Raw genomic sequence first — 13555 nt, forward strand, 5'->3', positions numbered from 1 at the left:
GGCACATTCTGCGTGGAGCACTGGGTGTTATGCACGAACAATGAATCATGGAACACTACATCAAAAACTAATGATGTCATGTATGGTGATTAACATAAGAATAAAAAAATTATTAAAAAAAAAGTGTGATGTGTATTTCCAGACAAAAAAAAATTCTACAGTCCCGAGTCTCATACCAAACTAACTTTTGGAGAATGTATTTCAGAGAGAAGAAAAATCATTTTAGAAGGAAGGCACAGTATGAGGGTATGGTAAGCAAAGAATATAATATTGTTTATAAAAAACAGGTGAGCTCGGTGTTATGCACAAACAATGAATCATGGAACACTACATCAAAAACTAATGATGTAATGTATGGTGATTAACATAACAATAAAAAATTTTTAAAGAAAACAGAAGGTGATACTGAAACATCGGAAAAGAATGGCATATAAGAATAAATGGGTGAGGTTAGAGTTGAAGCATTCTAGGGACTTGTATTATTTTAAACCTTGGATTTTGTTAAAGTATCCTGTTGAAATATCAAAGGTATGCATTAAAAGAATAAAGGTACAGAATATAATTTGTAACATAGTAAAGGGGAAATGTTGAGTGAGAAGAAAACCATCAGTCGGTTGGTGGTAATGTATTTATAAAATTCCATTCCTCTAACCACACCTCTTTGCAACAGGACATTTCCATGCTTCCTGTCCATATTACACAGAAGGTACCAGCCCATGCAACACATGAAACAGGTTGTGGTTATGAAAATCAATACTGGAAATAGGTCAATGTAATAGTACAGAGAAAACTCAGGAAAGCAACAGATTCCTGTACAGAAAATTTGTACATGATACAATGGCACTGCATTTTAGAAGAGAAGTGATGGCATATTCATTACATGATACTAAATAACTACAACATTATCTACATAAAAAAATTTTTGACGTTTACAGACCATACATAAAAATTAATTATATACATAAATAAAAATCAGATTGATTAAGGATTAAATTTTAAAGTAAAACTACAATACTTTTACAGGATAATATAGGACAATATCTTTATAAACCTGTAACATGGAAAGATTTCTTAAATAAGGCAAAAATTATATCTCATCAAAGAGGTTGGTAAATATCACTACATAGAAATAAAGAATTTCTGTTCATCAATTGTCAGCATAAAAAAGTGTAAAGAGAAGCTCCAAAGTGGGAGACATGTTTGTAACACTTTAATATCCTAAATATATAAAGAATTCTTAATAATTCAATAAAAAAGAGAGATAATTTACAGAAAAACAGTCAAAAGATTCAAAAAGGCAGTTCATAGAAGAGGAAGCCACTATAAAGACATGAAAATATGCTAACTTCTCATAAAAAAATCAAATGCAAATTAAAACCTCAATGGAATATCATTATTTTTTTATTTTTAAATTATGTTCAATTAGCCAGCATATAGTACATCATTAGTTTTTGATGTAGTGTTCAACAATTCATTAGCTGTGTAGAACACCCACATGTGCCCTCCTTAATACCCATCACCAGGTTAACTCCTCCCCCTAGCCGCCCCCCGCCACTGGCTTCTGTAACCCTCAGTTTGGTTCCCAGAGTCCAGAGTCTCTCATGGTTTGTCTCCCTCTCTGATTTCTTCCCATTCAGTTTTCCCTCCCTTCCCCTGTGGTCCTCTGTGCTACTCCTCATGTCCCACATACGACCAGGTGGGATGTATTCCTGAGATGCAAGGGTGGTTCAACATTTGCAAATCAATCAATGTGATAGAGCACATTAATAAAAGACAAGAACCGTATGATCCTCTCAATTGATGCAGAAAAAAGCATTTGACAAAATAGAGCATCCTTTCCTGATTAAAACTCTTCAGAGTGTAGGGATAGAGGGAACATAACTCAGTATCATAAAAGCCACCTATGAAAAGCCCACAACGAATATCATTCCCAATAGAGAAAAAAATGAGAGCTTTTCTCTTAAGGTCAGGAACATGACAGGGATGCCCACTCTCATCACATTTGTTCAACATAGTACTAGAAGTCCTACCCTCAGCAATCAGACAACAAAAAGAAATAAAAGGCATTCAAACTGGCAAAGAAGTCAAACTCTCTCTTTGCAGATGACATGATACTTTAGGTGGAAAACCCAAAAGACTCCACCCCCAAATTACTAGAACTCATACAGCAATTCAGCAACAGGGCAGGATACCCAGAAATCAGTTGCATGTCTATACCCTAACAATGTGACTGAAGAAAGAGAAATTAAGGAATTGATTCCATTTACAATAGCACCAAAAACTGTAAGATACCTAGGAATAAACCTAACCAAAGAGGTGAAGGATCTATACTCTAGAAACTACAGAACACTTATGAAAGAAATTGAGGAAGACACAAAGAGATGGAAAAACATCCCATGCTCATGGATTGGAAGAATAAATATTGTGAAAATGTCTACACTGCCTGGAATATCATTTTAAATAATAGATTTGTCCTAAGGACCACATGCTCAAAGGGATTTGATGCAACTAGAACTCTGCTGACAGAAGTGTAGGTTGGAACCAATCACTTTTTAAAACAACTTAGCTTTGTCTGGGAGACTGAAGATTCATATGCCCTGTGACCCAGTGAATCTTTGCTCCCCTGGGTCTGTACCATAAAAGAGAGTATGAATGTGCATCATGAGTTATGAAAACAAATGTGCATATAAGCATTTTTTTGTACTGGCTAAAAAAGGGAAAGAAGAGGAGAGGTAAATGGTGGTACAGTATATTTCCACAACGGAGTCAATATTAATGAAAGAAAGCCATATGCATAAACATGGAAGATCTCAAGAACAGTGTTTATTGGAGAATAAAACAAGTCACAGAAGAAAATGCTTATAATTCTACTTATACAGTTTGTAAATTTACATAACCTAATAATAAATTGGTTACAATTTATATTTTTGGCAAAACAATAAATAGAAAGTGTGCAAATGATACATAGAAAATTCAAGATAGTGGTAATGGCTGAAGAGGACAGAGGCATAAGATTGAGGGAGGATAAACAGAAGAGCTGAATATATATGAATCAGATTCTATTCCTTGAGATACTGGAGTAGCTGTTCAGTCCACTATAATTCTTTAGATCTCATTTAGAGATGTATAATATATACATAGGTATATGTGTACATATATATAAAATCATACCCTTATTTATGTCACATGTACACAACATATAAATGCCTTCCACATATACAGTTAATCTTTGCTATTCATGAATTCTGTATTTGCGAATCTGCCTACTCACTAAAATTGATTTTAATTCCAAAATGAATACCTGTAGTGCCTCAGTAGTTCTCCAGGGACATATGCAGAACAGTGGACAGCTTGAATCCCCTGACACATGCATTCCCAGTGAAGGTGGAGTAAGGCCAGGCTCTGGCTTATTTCAGCTCTCATATTATAAATAAGTATCCTTTTCTTAGTCTATTGTGACTTTTTTTTTGCATTTTTGTGTCTTTTTTTGTGTGTGGTAATTTATCTTTTTTAAAATGGCCATCAAGTATCGTGCTACAGTGCTGTCTAGTGCTCACTCCTAAGCACCAAAAAGGCTGATGTGCCTCACAGAGAAAGTGCGTATGTTAGGTACGCTTGGTTCAGGTAGTTTATGGTGCCACTGGTTGGGTTCAGTACTCATGAATCAACAATGGATATTAAATAAGGTGTCTTCAAACATGAACACACATGAAACAATGGTGTATATTGATTGATTGATGAAAACAAGACCAACGTAACCAGAGCCGTGAAGAAACTGAACCTTGTATTTGCTCCTAGGAAAATTGGTTCAGTGTCAATTAATTCAGTATTGTGGCAACTTTATAAAACATCCTTAATAGCAAATAATAATAAGATATATTTATTTTGGGGTTATATATAAATGAATATAAGGCACAAAAATTATAATTTACATTCATGTATTTATATGCTATGTCTATTGCATATAAAATAAATATAAAATACACATAAATATAAAATATTTTGTAATAAAAATGAAAAAGTAAGGGACAAAAACAACATGTAGAAGATGTAACCACTAGGAAAATATATATAAATGCCAATGTATATGTATATATGCACATATATATGCTTATATATGCACAAATTACCTCTGGAAGGATAGAACTGAAACATGACATTGGCTAAAATAGAGGAAAGTTAATAGTAAGAAGACTTACATTTCATTATATACCTGAATTTTATAATACGCTCATGCATTATTAAAAATTGTTTCTTGTACTCAGTCACTAAAAAATGAACGAGGCCAAAGTTCCTGTTTTGGACAACCACACGGGGAATATCACAATGACAGGAAATACAGGAAGGGCAGAGGACCTGAGGACCTTGGCTGAATGGATAAAGCCATCCCTTCATTCATTCATCTATGAAATAGACGTTTATTTGGAGTCTGTTAGGTACTGAGTGTGGAGGATAGAGCATGGAACACATTATGGACATGTTTAGTATGAGGCATCAGTGGGAGCATCCAAGTAGAAATATGCAGGAGGCCGTTGTTAGCAAATCTCATATGGAACCAATTCCCACCACTCCTCAGAGGCTCTTTGATCAGTTCTCATCCACAGTACAGAATGAATGACTACGGCTGGTGGAAATCTAACCTTCAGAGAGAAATGGTGATCTAGACTAGTTTCCTTTTCAGAAGAATCATTTCAAATGTATGCTTCTTCCATATAAAGAGTGACAGGAGGGGCACAATGGAATCATCATTTATCAATATATCAGGGGAAAGAGCTTATCTGGTGCAAAGTGTTGGCATGCATATTGCATGAATACAGAAGTGTTTGCACTTTCCAGTTCTGACTTTTTTGAGTTTAAAAATTGCATATCTTACATGTGATTTCTTCTCCATTATCGTTTCTACCACCTGATACTACAGAACTGACTTAACCACTATCCCCTGGAGTCCTTAATGATATTTTAACAATTTTTAAATTAAAATAAAAGATGGTTAAGTTTCTTATGTGAGGTCTTGGTTTCAACATGACTTTGCCATCTCTCGTGTGATTTTAGTCAAGTATTGAGCCCGCTGAGCTTTTGTTTCCTTATTGGAAAATGGGGATAACAGCGACTGCTTAAGCCTATCCTGAAGGATTATGAAACTAAAATCACGTGGAGTATAAAATGGCTTCAGTTAATTCTTCTGCACAACAGAATTGGTGTTAAGGCTTAATATTATTATTATTGTCATCACATGAATAATACGTAAAAAGCTTTGTGCTTAGAAGATAATTGTTTCTCTTTTGACTTCAAAGGGTCAATGAAAGACTTCAAGAAATCAGATGTGTCTCTTCTTTTTTATCATTATTAAAAATATGTTCTCATTATATTTTCAGGAAAAGAAATAAAAACACCACCAAATATGCTCACCCTGAATATGGGCATCATGGGCACCATGGGCACCATTTCCAGTAGAAGATACCTCTGGCAGATTTCTCAGCCTTTGGTACAGTGAATGCTACTGCCTTCCCCATCTCTCCATTCTCAATCATAGAGTTGCCAATACTAAAGATTGTATATTGAGAGTTGAGGTTTCAACACCTTCGTCATGATAAGCATGTGATTACAGATTCTTTTAAGGAAGAAAGGTTTGGGAAGAGAGGGGTTGGAAGTATGGAGAGTTAGGCTAATAAAAATATCATTAGCCATTTCTGATTTCTAAAATCACAATAAGGACTTTACTTCATTTAATAGCATGGAGGGGAACCAGCTTTTTTTTTTTTTTATTTTGCCATTCACCCAAAAAAACAGTCGAGCTGAGTTTTAAAATATACACTTATCAAAATATGTCACATGAGTAAAAGGCTGTGGAGACCAACAACATAGAACTAGGCTCCTACTTCTTTCCCAGCAATCTTACCATGCACAGACACCTATAAAAGGCAATCCACTAGATCTAAGGTACTTTCAGCTCAGAAACATGAGTTTCATATGCACACTTTGTCCATAATACAACTTGTATTCAAACAAAGAGGAAAAATGAAAAGGAAGGAGTGTGCTGAGTTCTGAGAGAAATATTAGCTTAGCATGATGTTCCCTAGCTGTCTCATTTACTCCTTTTTCTTCTACCCTCTTGTTTTCTGCTACTTAAAAAAGAAGAGGCACAAAGGAAAATTTAACAAAAATGGCAGATAAATGTCGGATAAGCGTCTGGTGATTACTAATTAATTTTCTTCATAAAACGTCCCCAAAATAAAATCATCACATATGTTGGCATAAATTAGAGATAAGCTAAATTATAGTAACTTTGATTAAACAGTTGTCTAACATTTATGCACATTACAGTATCCTGCAATAACTTTTAAAATTGTTGCAGAGTTGTGCCCTTCTATTTCCTCACTTATCTTGAATGTTAAAGGCTCAGAACACTGGTTTCTGTCTGTGCCAATCCAAGAAAAATGTTCATCCAGTAACTACTCTGATCGCTCCCTCCCTTCCGAAACTCTAATGCTGGCTTCCATCACAACAGCCTCTCTTGGTTTTCTTTCAACCTAACTCACCACTAACATCTGTTGTGGCTTCCTCTGCTCATCCTATAAGTGCATCCTCCTCAAGAACTCTATCCTGAGTCTATTTTTCTTATTATTCTAGGTGACCACATCCACTCAATAATCACCTTGCTTACGATGCCTAATCCTCGATGGTCATGCTATCCACTCATCCACTTACCCATTCAAATCTTTTCCCATATTTATATTCTCTATCCTAGTGATTAACACCACCACTCCCCAGCCACACAAACCTGAAATCTGGACACCTATGCATCACCTCTATGTTTATTTGGTCACCAAGTAATTTCTCTTCTATGTTATTGTTACCCCTTAAATATGTCGTCTCTTCAGCACTACCCCTCTGTCCTTAGAACAAGACCTCCTCATTTCTCTAACAATCTGCCATAACAATTTTACAAGTAGCCTCCTGCCTCCAAGTCTGATCTGTTTCCATTGAGTCCTCCCCACCTGCTGCCAGTGTAAACTTTCTTGTCTTTAAACATCTGCTCCGCAAGGATTCCGGTTGAAGCCCAAGTTCCTCAGCCATGATGTGGAGGTGTGGGAGCTTCTGTATAAGAGCATCTGCTTTCTCACCCCAGGATAAAGTGGGGTTATCATCAGAGTAAGGAGGAAGCACAAGAGAAAGACTGTGGAGGTTTGAGAGGAGAACAGAGGAACAAAAATCTCAGAAACTGAGAAAATGGAATTTGCAAGGACAATCTCATAGAAGTGCTGAGTAGAAATGAGTTCTAACAGCAGGTCTGTGGTCAGGACTTCAAAGGGATACCAGTTAAGGCATTAAGGACCCTCCCACCTTCAAAAAACAGTTGAGCTACTCTGGTATAAATATGGAGGAAGCAAAGAGATGGGCTTAATGAGGGTTGTTGGGTTTTGTCAGGTGAGCAAGACAGTGTGTACAACATGCTAAGCACTGTTCTAGGTATAGGGATAGCCAGGAACCAAACAAGGCTGCTTTCTTAATGGAGCTACATTGTTGAGGGGCAAATAAATAATACAACTGCAGAAAGCAATAAGTGTTATAAAGAATATAATGCTGGGTGGAGTTCATAACATTATTCAAGAACATTATTTATTAGTGTTAATATTATTAATTGAGCACTTCAATTCTCCCAAAGATGGTACATAGCTGGCACCATTACCATAAGTGAATGGCTTGCAGAGGCGGGACTCAATTCTCTAAATCTGCCTCTTTTAGAGCAGGGGTGAGGACATTCCCACGGAAGAGATGTTTAAGCAGAGACCACAAAATCCTGGCTTGAGAAAAATTGGGAAGACAGGGAATAACAAAATGGGTGAATCAGTGGATCGTAGGGCTAGATAAAATCCAAAGACTTTTAGTGTGTATTCCATAGGCCACACAATAGTTGAATTATGAGGATAAGAGATGTTTCTATTATGTTGTGAGAGCTAATGCAATAAAAACGTTTGGCCAATATTGGACATAGTCTCTTGAATTGCTGGAGAGAGATTTTAGATTTTGAAATGTGGCACATTTCAAAAAAAAACTTTGATGGGATTAAGAGAAGACTTTGATGGGATATATAAAAACATTAATATACCTATGTAAGGTAATCTGAGCACAGAGGCTAATGTAAGAATACCATTTTATTATTGAGGAAAGCCTAATTATAAGCAAAGATTTGGCATATATTATTTGTGCTAAGGTGTAATGCATTTTTCAGAGTATAAATTTAATTGCAGAATTTAGTCCTGATAACTAGAAGGATTGTGGGACAAAAAAAATAATTGGCTACATTCATAAATCTTTATCTTAAGAAAAACATTTTGAAATCCACTGTTTTCACTATGTCATTGAATATAGGCTCATAAGCACTCATGTTTAAAGCTGGACCCTTTTCCACATTTTGACATATTTGATCTATGTAAGATGTTCCAAAGAATTTGCTATTGTCATTGTCTGTCTCCTGGATAACGTACATTTTCTTATTCACTGCTATAACTCAGTACCCAAAAGAATGTCTGAGCAGATAGCAGGTATTCAATTTTTTTTTTTTGCAGTGAACATGTAATCGGACCAGAGATGAAATAAAAAGGTAACCAAAAGTGCTAGAAGAAAAGCCATGAGGAAAGACTCATTCTTTCTTTACTGAGTTAATGAATTAAGGACTCCTTTATCCCATAAGCAAAAAGAATATCTCATCCTTTACCTATATAGTTCTCTAAAATTGCATTTTCTTGATCCTAAAACCCCACTGAATGAAGAAAGGAAGACTCATTTTTATTCATCATTAAGAATGTAATGAGCTTATAGCGTCCTCTAATATGTAACCAACTACAAAACTCCAATTTTATCCCAAGGACTATTTAGGAATTACTAAGTAGATTTTCCACTCGAAGTCATGTGGAGCTGAGAATTTAGAAATGACAATCACTTTGATTTACGAATCTGACCAAAGTTCTCTTTCAATCTTCATGATTCTCTTAAGTGATTAAATAGTATTTTCCCATCTGAAAAAAAAAGCTATGTTTAACATTTAATCAAATTCCACTATGACTCATTCATTGTAAATCATCATTAATGACACTTGAACCACCTATAAAAACTGTAGCCTAATAAACAGAGGATGGAGCCAGTCTTCAGAGTGCTACCTGGCCTCAGTCTCAAGCCATGTCAGCCTCTAGGAGAATTCCTGACAGCAAGAACTTTCTCAGAGCATGGCATGACACAAATCTGATCTTCAGGGGAGATGTAACATTCCAAAACAAAAATGTTTTGAGTAGCGAATGCTTTGATATAATTGTAAGTTTCAATGATTTAAAATAGCAAGACGTTTTTAATAGACATTACTCCTTCAAATTTTTTTTGTTTAATATTTTCTGAAATTTTTCATCCCTGCTTATGTCATGGGAGGAGTCAACAAGATAATATTTATTAAGTTTTTAAGTTTTCTGAAAAAAAGGTATTAAATATCTAGAGGTATTTATACATTCTACAAAAAATAGAACGTAATGTTTTGAAGATCTGGAAAACATCAATATATGTTGTTTTTTGGCCCAGTGTTTTGACAAACTAAATACCCAGTTGAACTGAAGTCATAAGCATAGTTAAAACTTAGAAGAATATCTAATTTTCACTCACAAAAAACATAAAATTTTAATATTTTTATAAACAGGTGTTATTTTAACCTAGTGCATTTAGTCATTAAAAAACAGTAATAACAAGAATTATCAATAGAATATTTACCAAATTGCTAGTCTCTCACAGCTGTGTGACTCATGATGAAACACTGTTTGTTTTTCTGTAATACCAAAATAATCCCCTTTAAACCAATGCATATTTTAAAAAATGCCTTCCACCTACCTTTCTGCTGCAAAAGAAGGGAAATGCAACAAGTCTCTTTAGAATTTACCTTGAATAATAAATTGTTCCATGTTTTCTTTGAAAGGCTGGATGTGCTCTTTTGAGGACACCTGGTATACTTTCCCCGCCTCAACTTCACAGGCTGAAATCAGAGAAAGACTCTGTTTAGAGTGTTACCGTGTTAATGGAGCATTAAAACAATTTTTAAAACATATTAGCTAATGTTAAAAATCCATTAGCCATGCTAATTCACATACATTCTATACATATTTTGGAGACATCCAAATACTGACATAAGAAGCCTATGATCAAGGCTTCACTTTGGAGGGATTGTAAAAAGTTCTTAAGAATCTACAATCCAAGTTTGGTCACCGCCAAACTGCAAATTTAGGAAGGTCCCGTAAGCGCTGAGCCTGTCTCATCTGTAGAATGGGCACAACCCTGGTGTCTACCTCTCAGGGCTGCCATGAGGATCAAATCAGTTAATAGATACAAAGTGTTCAAATAGGTCCTGGCAGAGAGTAAAACAATATGTCAGTATTTCCTATCATCATCATCCTTGTTATTATCAACTGACTTCTTTTTTTTTTTAAGATTTTATTTATTTATTTGACAGAGAGAGACACAGTGAGAGAGGGAACACAAGCAGGGGAAGTGGGAGAGGGAAAAGCAGGCTTCCCGTGGAGCAGGGAACCTGACGCAGGGCTCGATCCCGGGACCCTGGGATCATGACCTGAGCCAAAAGCAGAAGCTTAACGACTGAGCCACCCAGGCTCCCCTATCAACTGACAAATGCGAGTTTGTCCCTAATTGAAGTCCACATTTATGAAAAATGACAAGTGACAACTGTGGTGCTAATATTCGCATAGAAAACAATAATTACAGAGCATCTATTACATGGCAGATACTTTTAACCTCTTAGTTAACTTAATCTTTAGAATAAGTTAGTTAAAGTGGACATTACCCCATTCTATAGGTGAGGAAATCAAGGCTCAGAGGGTCCACAGATAATAAGTAGCAGACCCATAAATGAAATCCTGATCTGACTCGACAGCTTATTTTCTATGTCCATGCCATCATCAATGCCTTAGCAGGCTACAGAGCCCACAAGAATTAATTGAGAAGTACTTCTAAGAAAATTTCTGAAGAAATTCCTGCCATTTTGGTGACACTGGCAAAAAAATTCAAAATTATAAAAAGCACATATTTGAAAGACAAAACTTAGGACAGATAAATGAATCAGGAAAACACACTTCTCATTACAATTCTTAAGGCAAGGTTGCCAATTAATTCCTCAAGGAGACTTTGAAATTGCACTCTTTAAAATATTTTCTTGGAGTGCCTGCATGGCTCAGTCATTAAGCATCTGCCTTCGGCTCAGGTCATGACCCCAGGGTCCTGGGATCGAGCCCCGCATCGGGCTCCCTGCTCAGCGGGGAGTCTGCTTCTCCCTCTCCCACTCCCCCTGTTTGTGTTCCCTCTCTCGCTATCTCTCTCTCTGTCAAATAAATAAATAAAATCTTTAAAAAAAAATAAAATATTTTCTTTCTCTCATTAAAACATGGTTTTCTTTTCCCTCCAGGTTATTAGCTTGTCTAAGCAGGAGAATAACAGGAGGGCTGTACTGTTAGCACCTATTCTTCCCATCAAATGTAAAGGACAATTAGGCCTAGTAAGATTTAAGACCAGTTAGACACATGCGGGGTTCTCTCTGCCCATGTTCCCCAGCACCCTCACTCTTCCAGAGCAGGCTCTCGCAAGCTCATGACTGGCCAATCCACAACCCTCGTCCAGTACCTTGCATCTTCAGACTCGTATCTTAAACTTCCATACAGATCAATATTTTCAAATAGAACTCATCACAGCCTTCTCTAGATGTGCTACCTCCCTTATTTCTTCTCCTGTTTGGTGGTACCATGATCTGATACCAAAGTAGGAGAGTTATCGACTTCCTCTCCTTAGCCCAACATCCTGTTTGTTTACCTCCTAAATGCTTCTGAAATCTGCCTGTCCTCCATTCCCGCTTTATGCTGGTACAAATGCCTTCATTGTTCTTCACAGGGCTACCATAAAAGCCTCTTAACTTAACCCCACCACCAGTCTTACACAGATCCATGCTCCTTCTCATAACTTCAGAAGAATGGATAAAAAAGTTGGTGTGTGCGTGTGTGCGTGTGTGTGTGCGTGTGCATGTACACACACAGTGGAATATTACTCGGCCATAAAAGGAATGAAATCTTACTATTTGTGACAACATGTTGGACCTAGATGGTATTATGTCAAGTGAAATACTACAGAGAAAGACAAATACCATATGATTTTACTTAGATGTGGAATTAAAAATCCAAATGAACAAATGAACACAAACAGACTCTTAAACTCAGAGAACAAACTGATGATGGTGGCCAGGGGAAAGGTGGGTGGGGCGACAGGTGAAATAGGTGAAGGGCATTAAAAGGTACAATCTTCCAGTTATAAAATAAATAAGACATGGGGATATAAGGTACAGCATAGGGAATACAGTCAATAATATAACATCGTGTGGTGACAGTAACTACAGTTATCATGATGAACCCTGAGTAATGTATAGAATTGTTGAATCACTATATCATACACCTGAAACTAATATAACACTGTGTGTCACCTATACTTCAGCAATGAACAAAAAAATTAAAATAAAAGTCATCCAGAAGAAATCTGACCAATTCCCCAAAACTGTTCAATGACCTCTACCCACACAACCACATCCCAAGTAAAGGAATGATTTAAAACCCTACAATATATGGGGCGCCTGGGTGGCTCAGTCAGTTAAGTGTCTGCTTTTAGCTCAGGTCATGATCCCGGGATGAAGCCCCCGCATAGGGCTCCCCGCTCAGTGGGGAGTCTGCTTCTCCCTCTCTCCCGCCTCCCAACTCGTGCTTGCACGCACGTGTGCTCTCTCAAATAACTAAAATCTTTTAAAAAGTAAAATCCTACAGTAAAGTAGAACACTTTTCACAATCTAGGCCTTGCCCAACTTTCTATTTATCCACCTCTACTCCTGATATTTTTTGCAGATTCAGTGCAAATTCTCATCTCCCTACCCTTGCTCATTTTGGTTCCTCTGCCTAGAATGCTTCTCCTCTTTACCCCCTTCATCTCCTTCATCTTATCCATTCCCAATATTACTTCATGACTTAACCTTGATGTAGCTGCCCCTAAAAAAGTATTTCCTAGGTTTCCTATATCCCCTGCTTTCCTCCATTTCCTGTCCCGTCTCCAGCTAGGACTAGGTGTCTCTCCTCTCTGACCCCACAGCATCCTGTGCATACAGAATTAAAGCTATTATTTATTGAGTACATTTTATGTGCCAAGGACTGCTCTACAGAATTTGCATGTGCTCTCCCACTCTCAAAAATTTGGACAGTTCATAAGTTGAGAAGGTGGGACTCAGTATCAGCTACCATACCGTTTTAATATTATTTGTAATTGTGTCTATTCTGTTCCACCAGACTGAGCTACTTAGAGGAAATCCAATTCTCATTTGTATTCCTAGTGCCTGGTACAAGCAGCAAATTGTTGTTGGATGGGTTAGTGGCTGGATAAATAGCTCCTGTTGCAGAAAGAACGTACTCGATTGGAATCTAGCAGATGGGGAGACAGGGTTTAAATTCTAGTTCATTATTCACCGAATGAGCCTCAG

General features: G+C 36.8%; 1 protein-coding gene across 2 annotated transcripts in view; it reads right to left on the bottom strand.

Moving 5' to 3' along the window:
- The window catches only part of FMN2 (formin 2), a 375250-nt gene that overhangs the window by 103070 nt on the left and 258625 nt on the right, over positions 1 to 13555 (bottom strand). For both annotated transcript variants that reach the window (XM_073899944.1, XM_073899942.1), the window contains exon 14: positions 9923 to 10015. In XM_073899944.1, the coding sequence (XP_073756045.1) occupies positions 9923 to 10015 (93 nt within the window). The remainder of the gene's footprint in view (positions 1 to 9922; positions 10016 to 13555) is intronic.

Source organism: Callorhinus ursinus, unplaced genomic scaffold (genome assembly GCF_003265705.2).
Source record: "Callorhinus ursinus isolate GAN/ISIS: 27379988/994484 unplaced genomic scaffold, GSC_fseal_2.0 scaffold13, whole genome shotgun sequence".
NCBI classification, from domain to species: domain Eukaryota; kingdom Metazoa; phylum Chordata; class Mammalia; order Carnivora; family Otariidae; genus Callorhinus; species Callorhinus ursinus.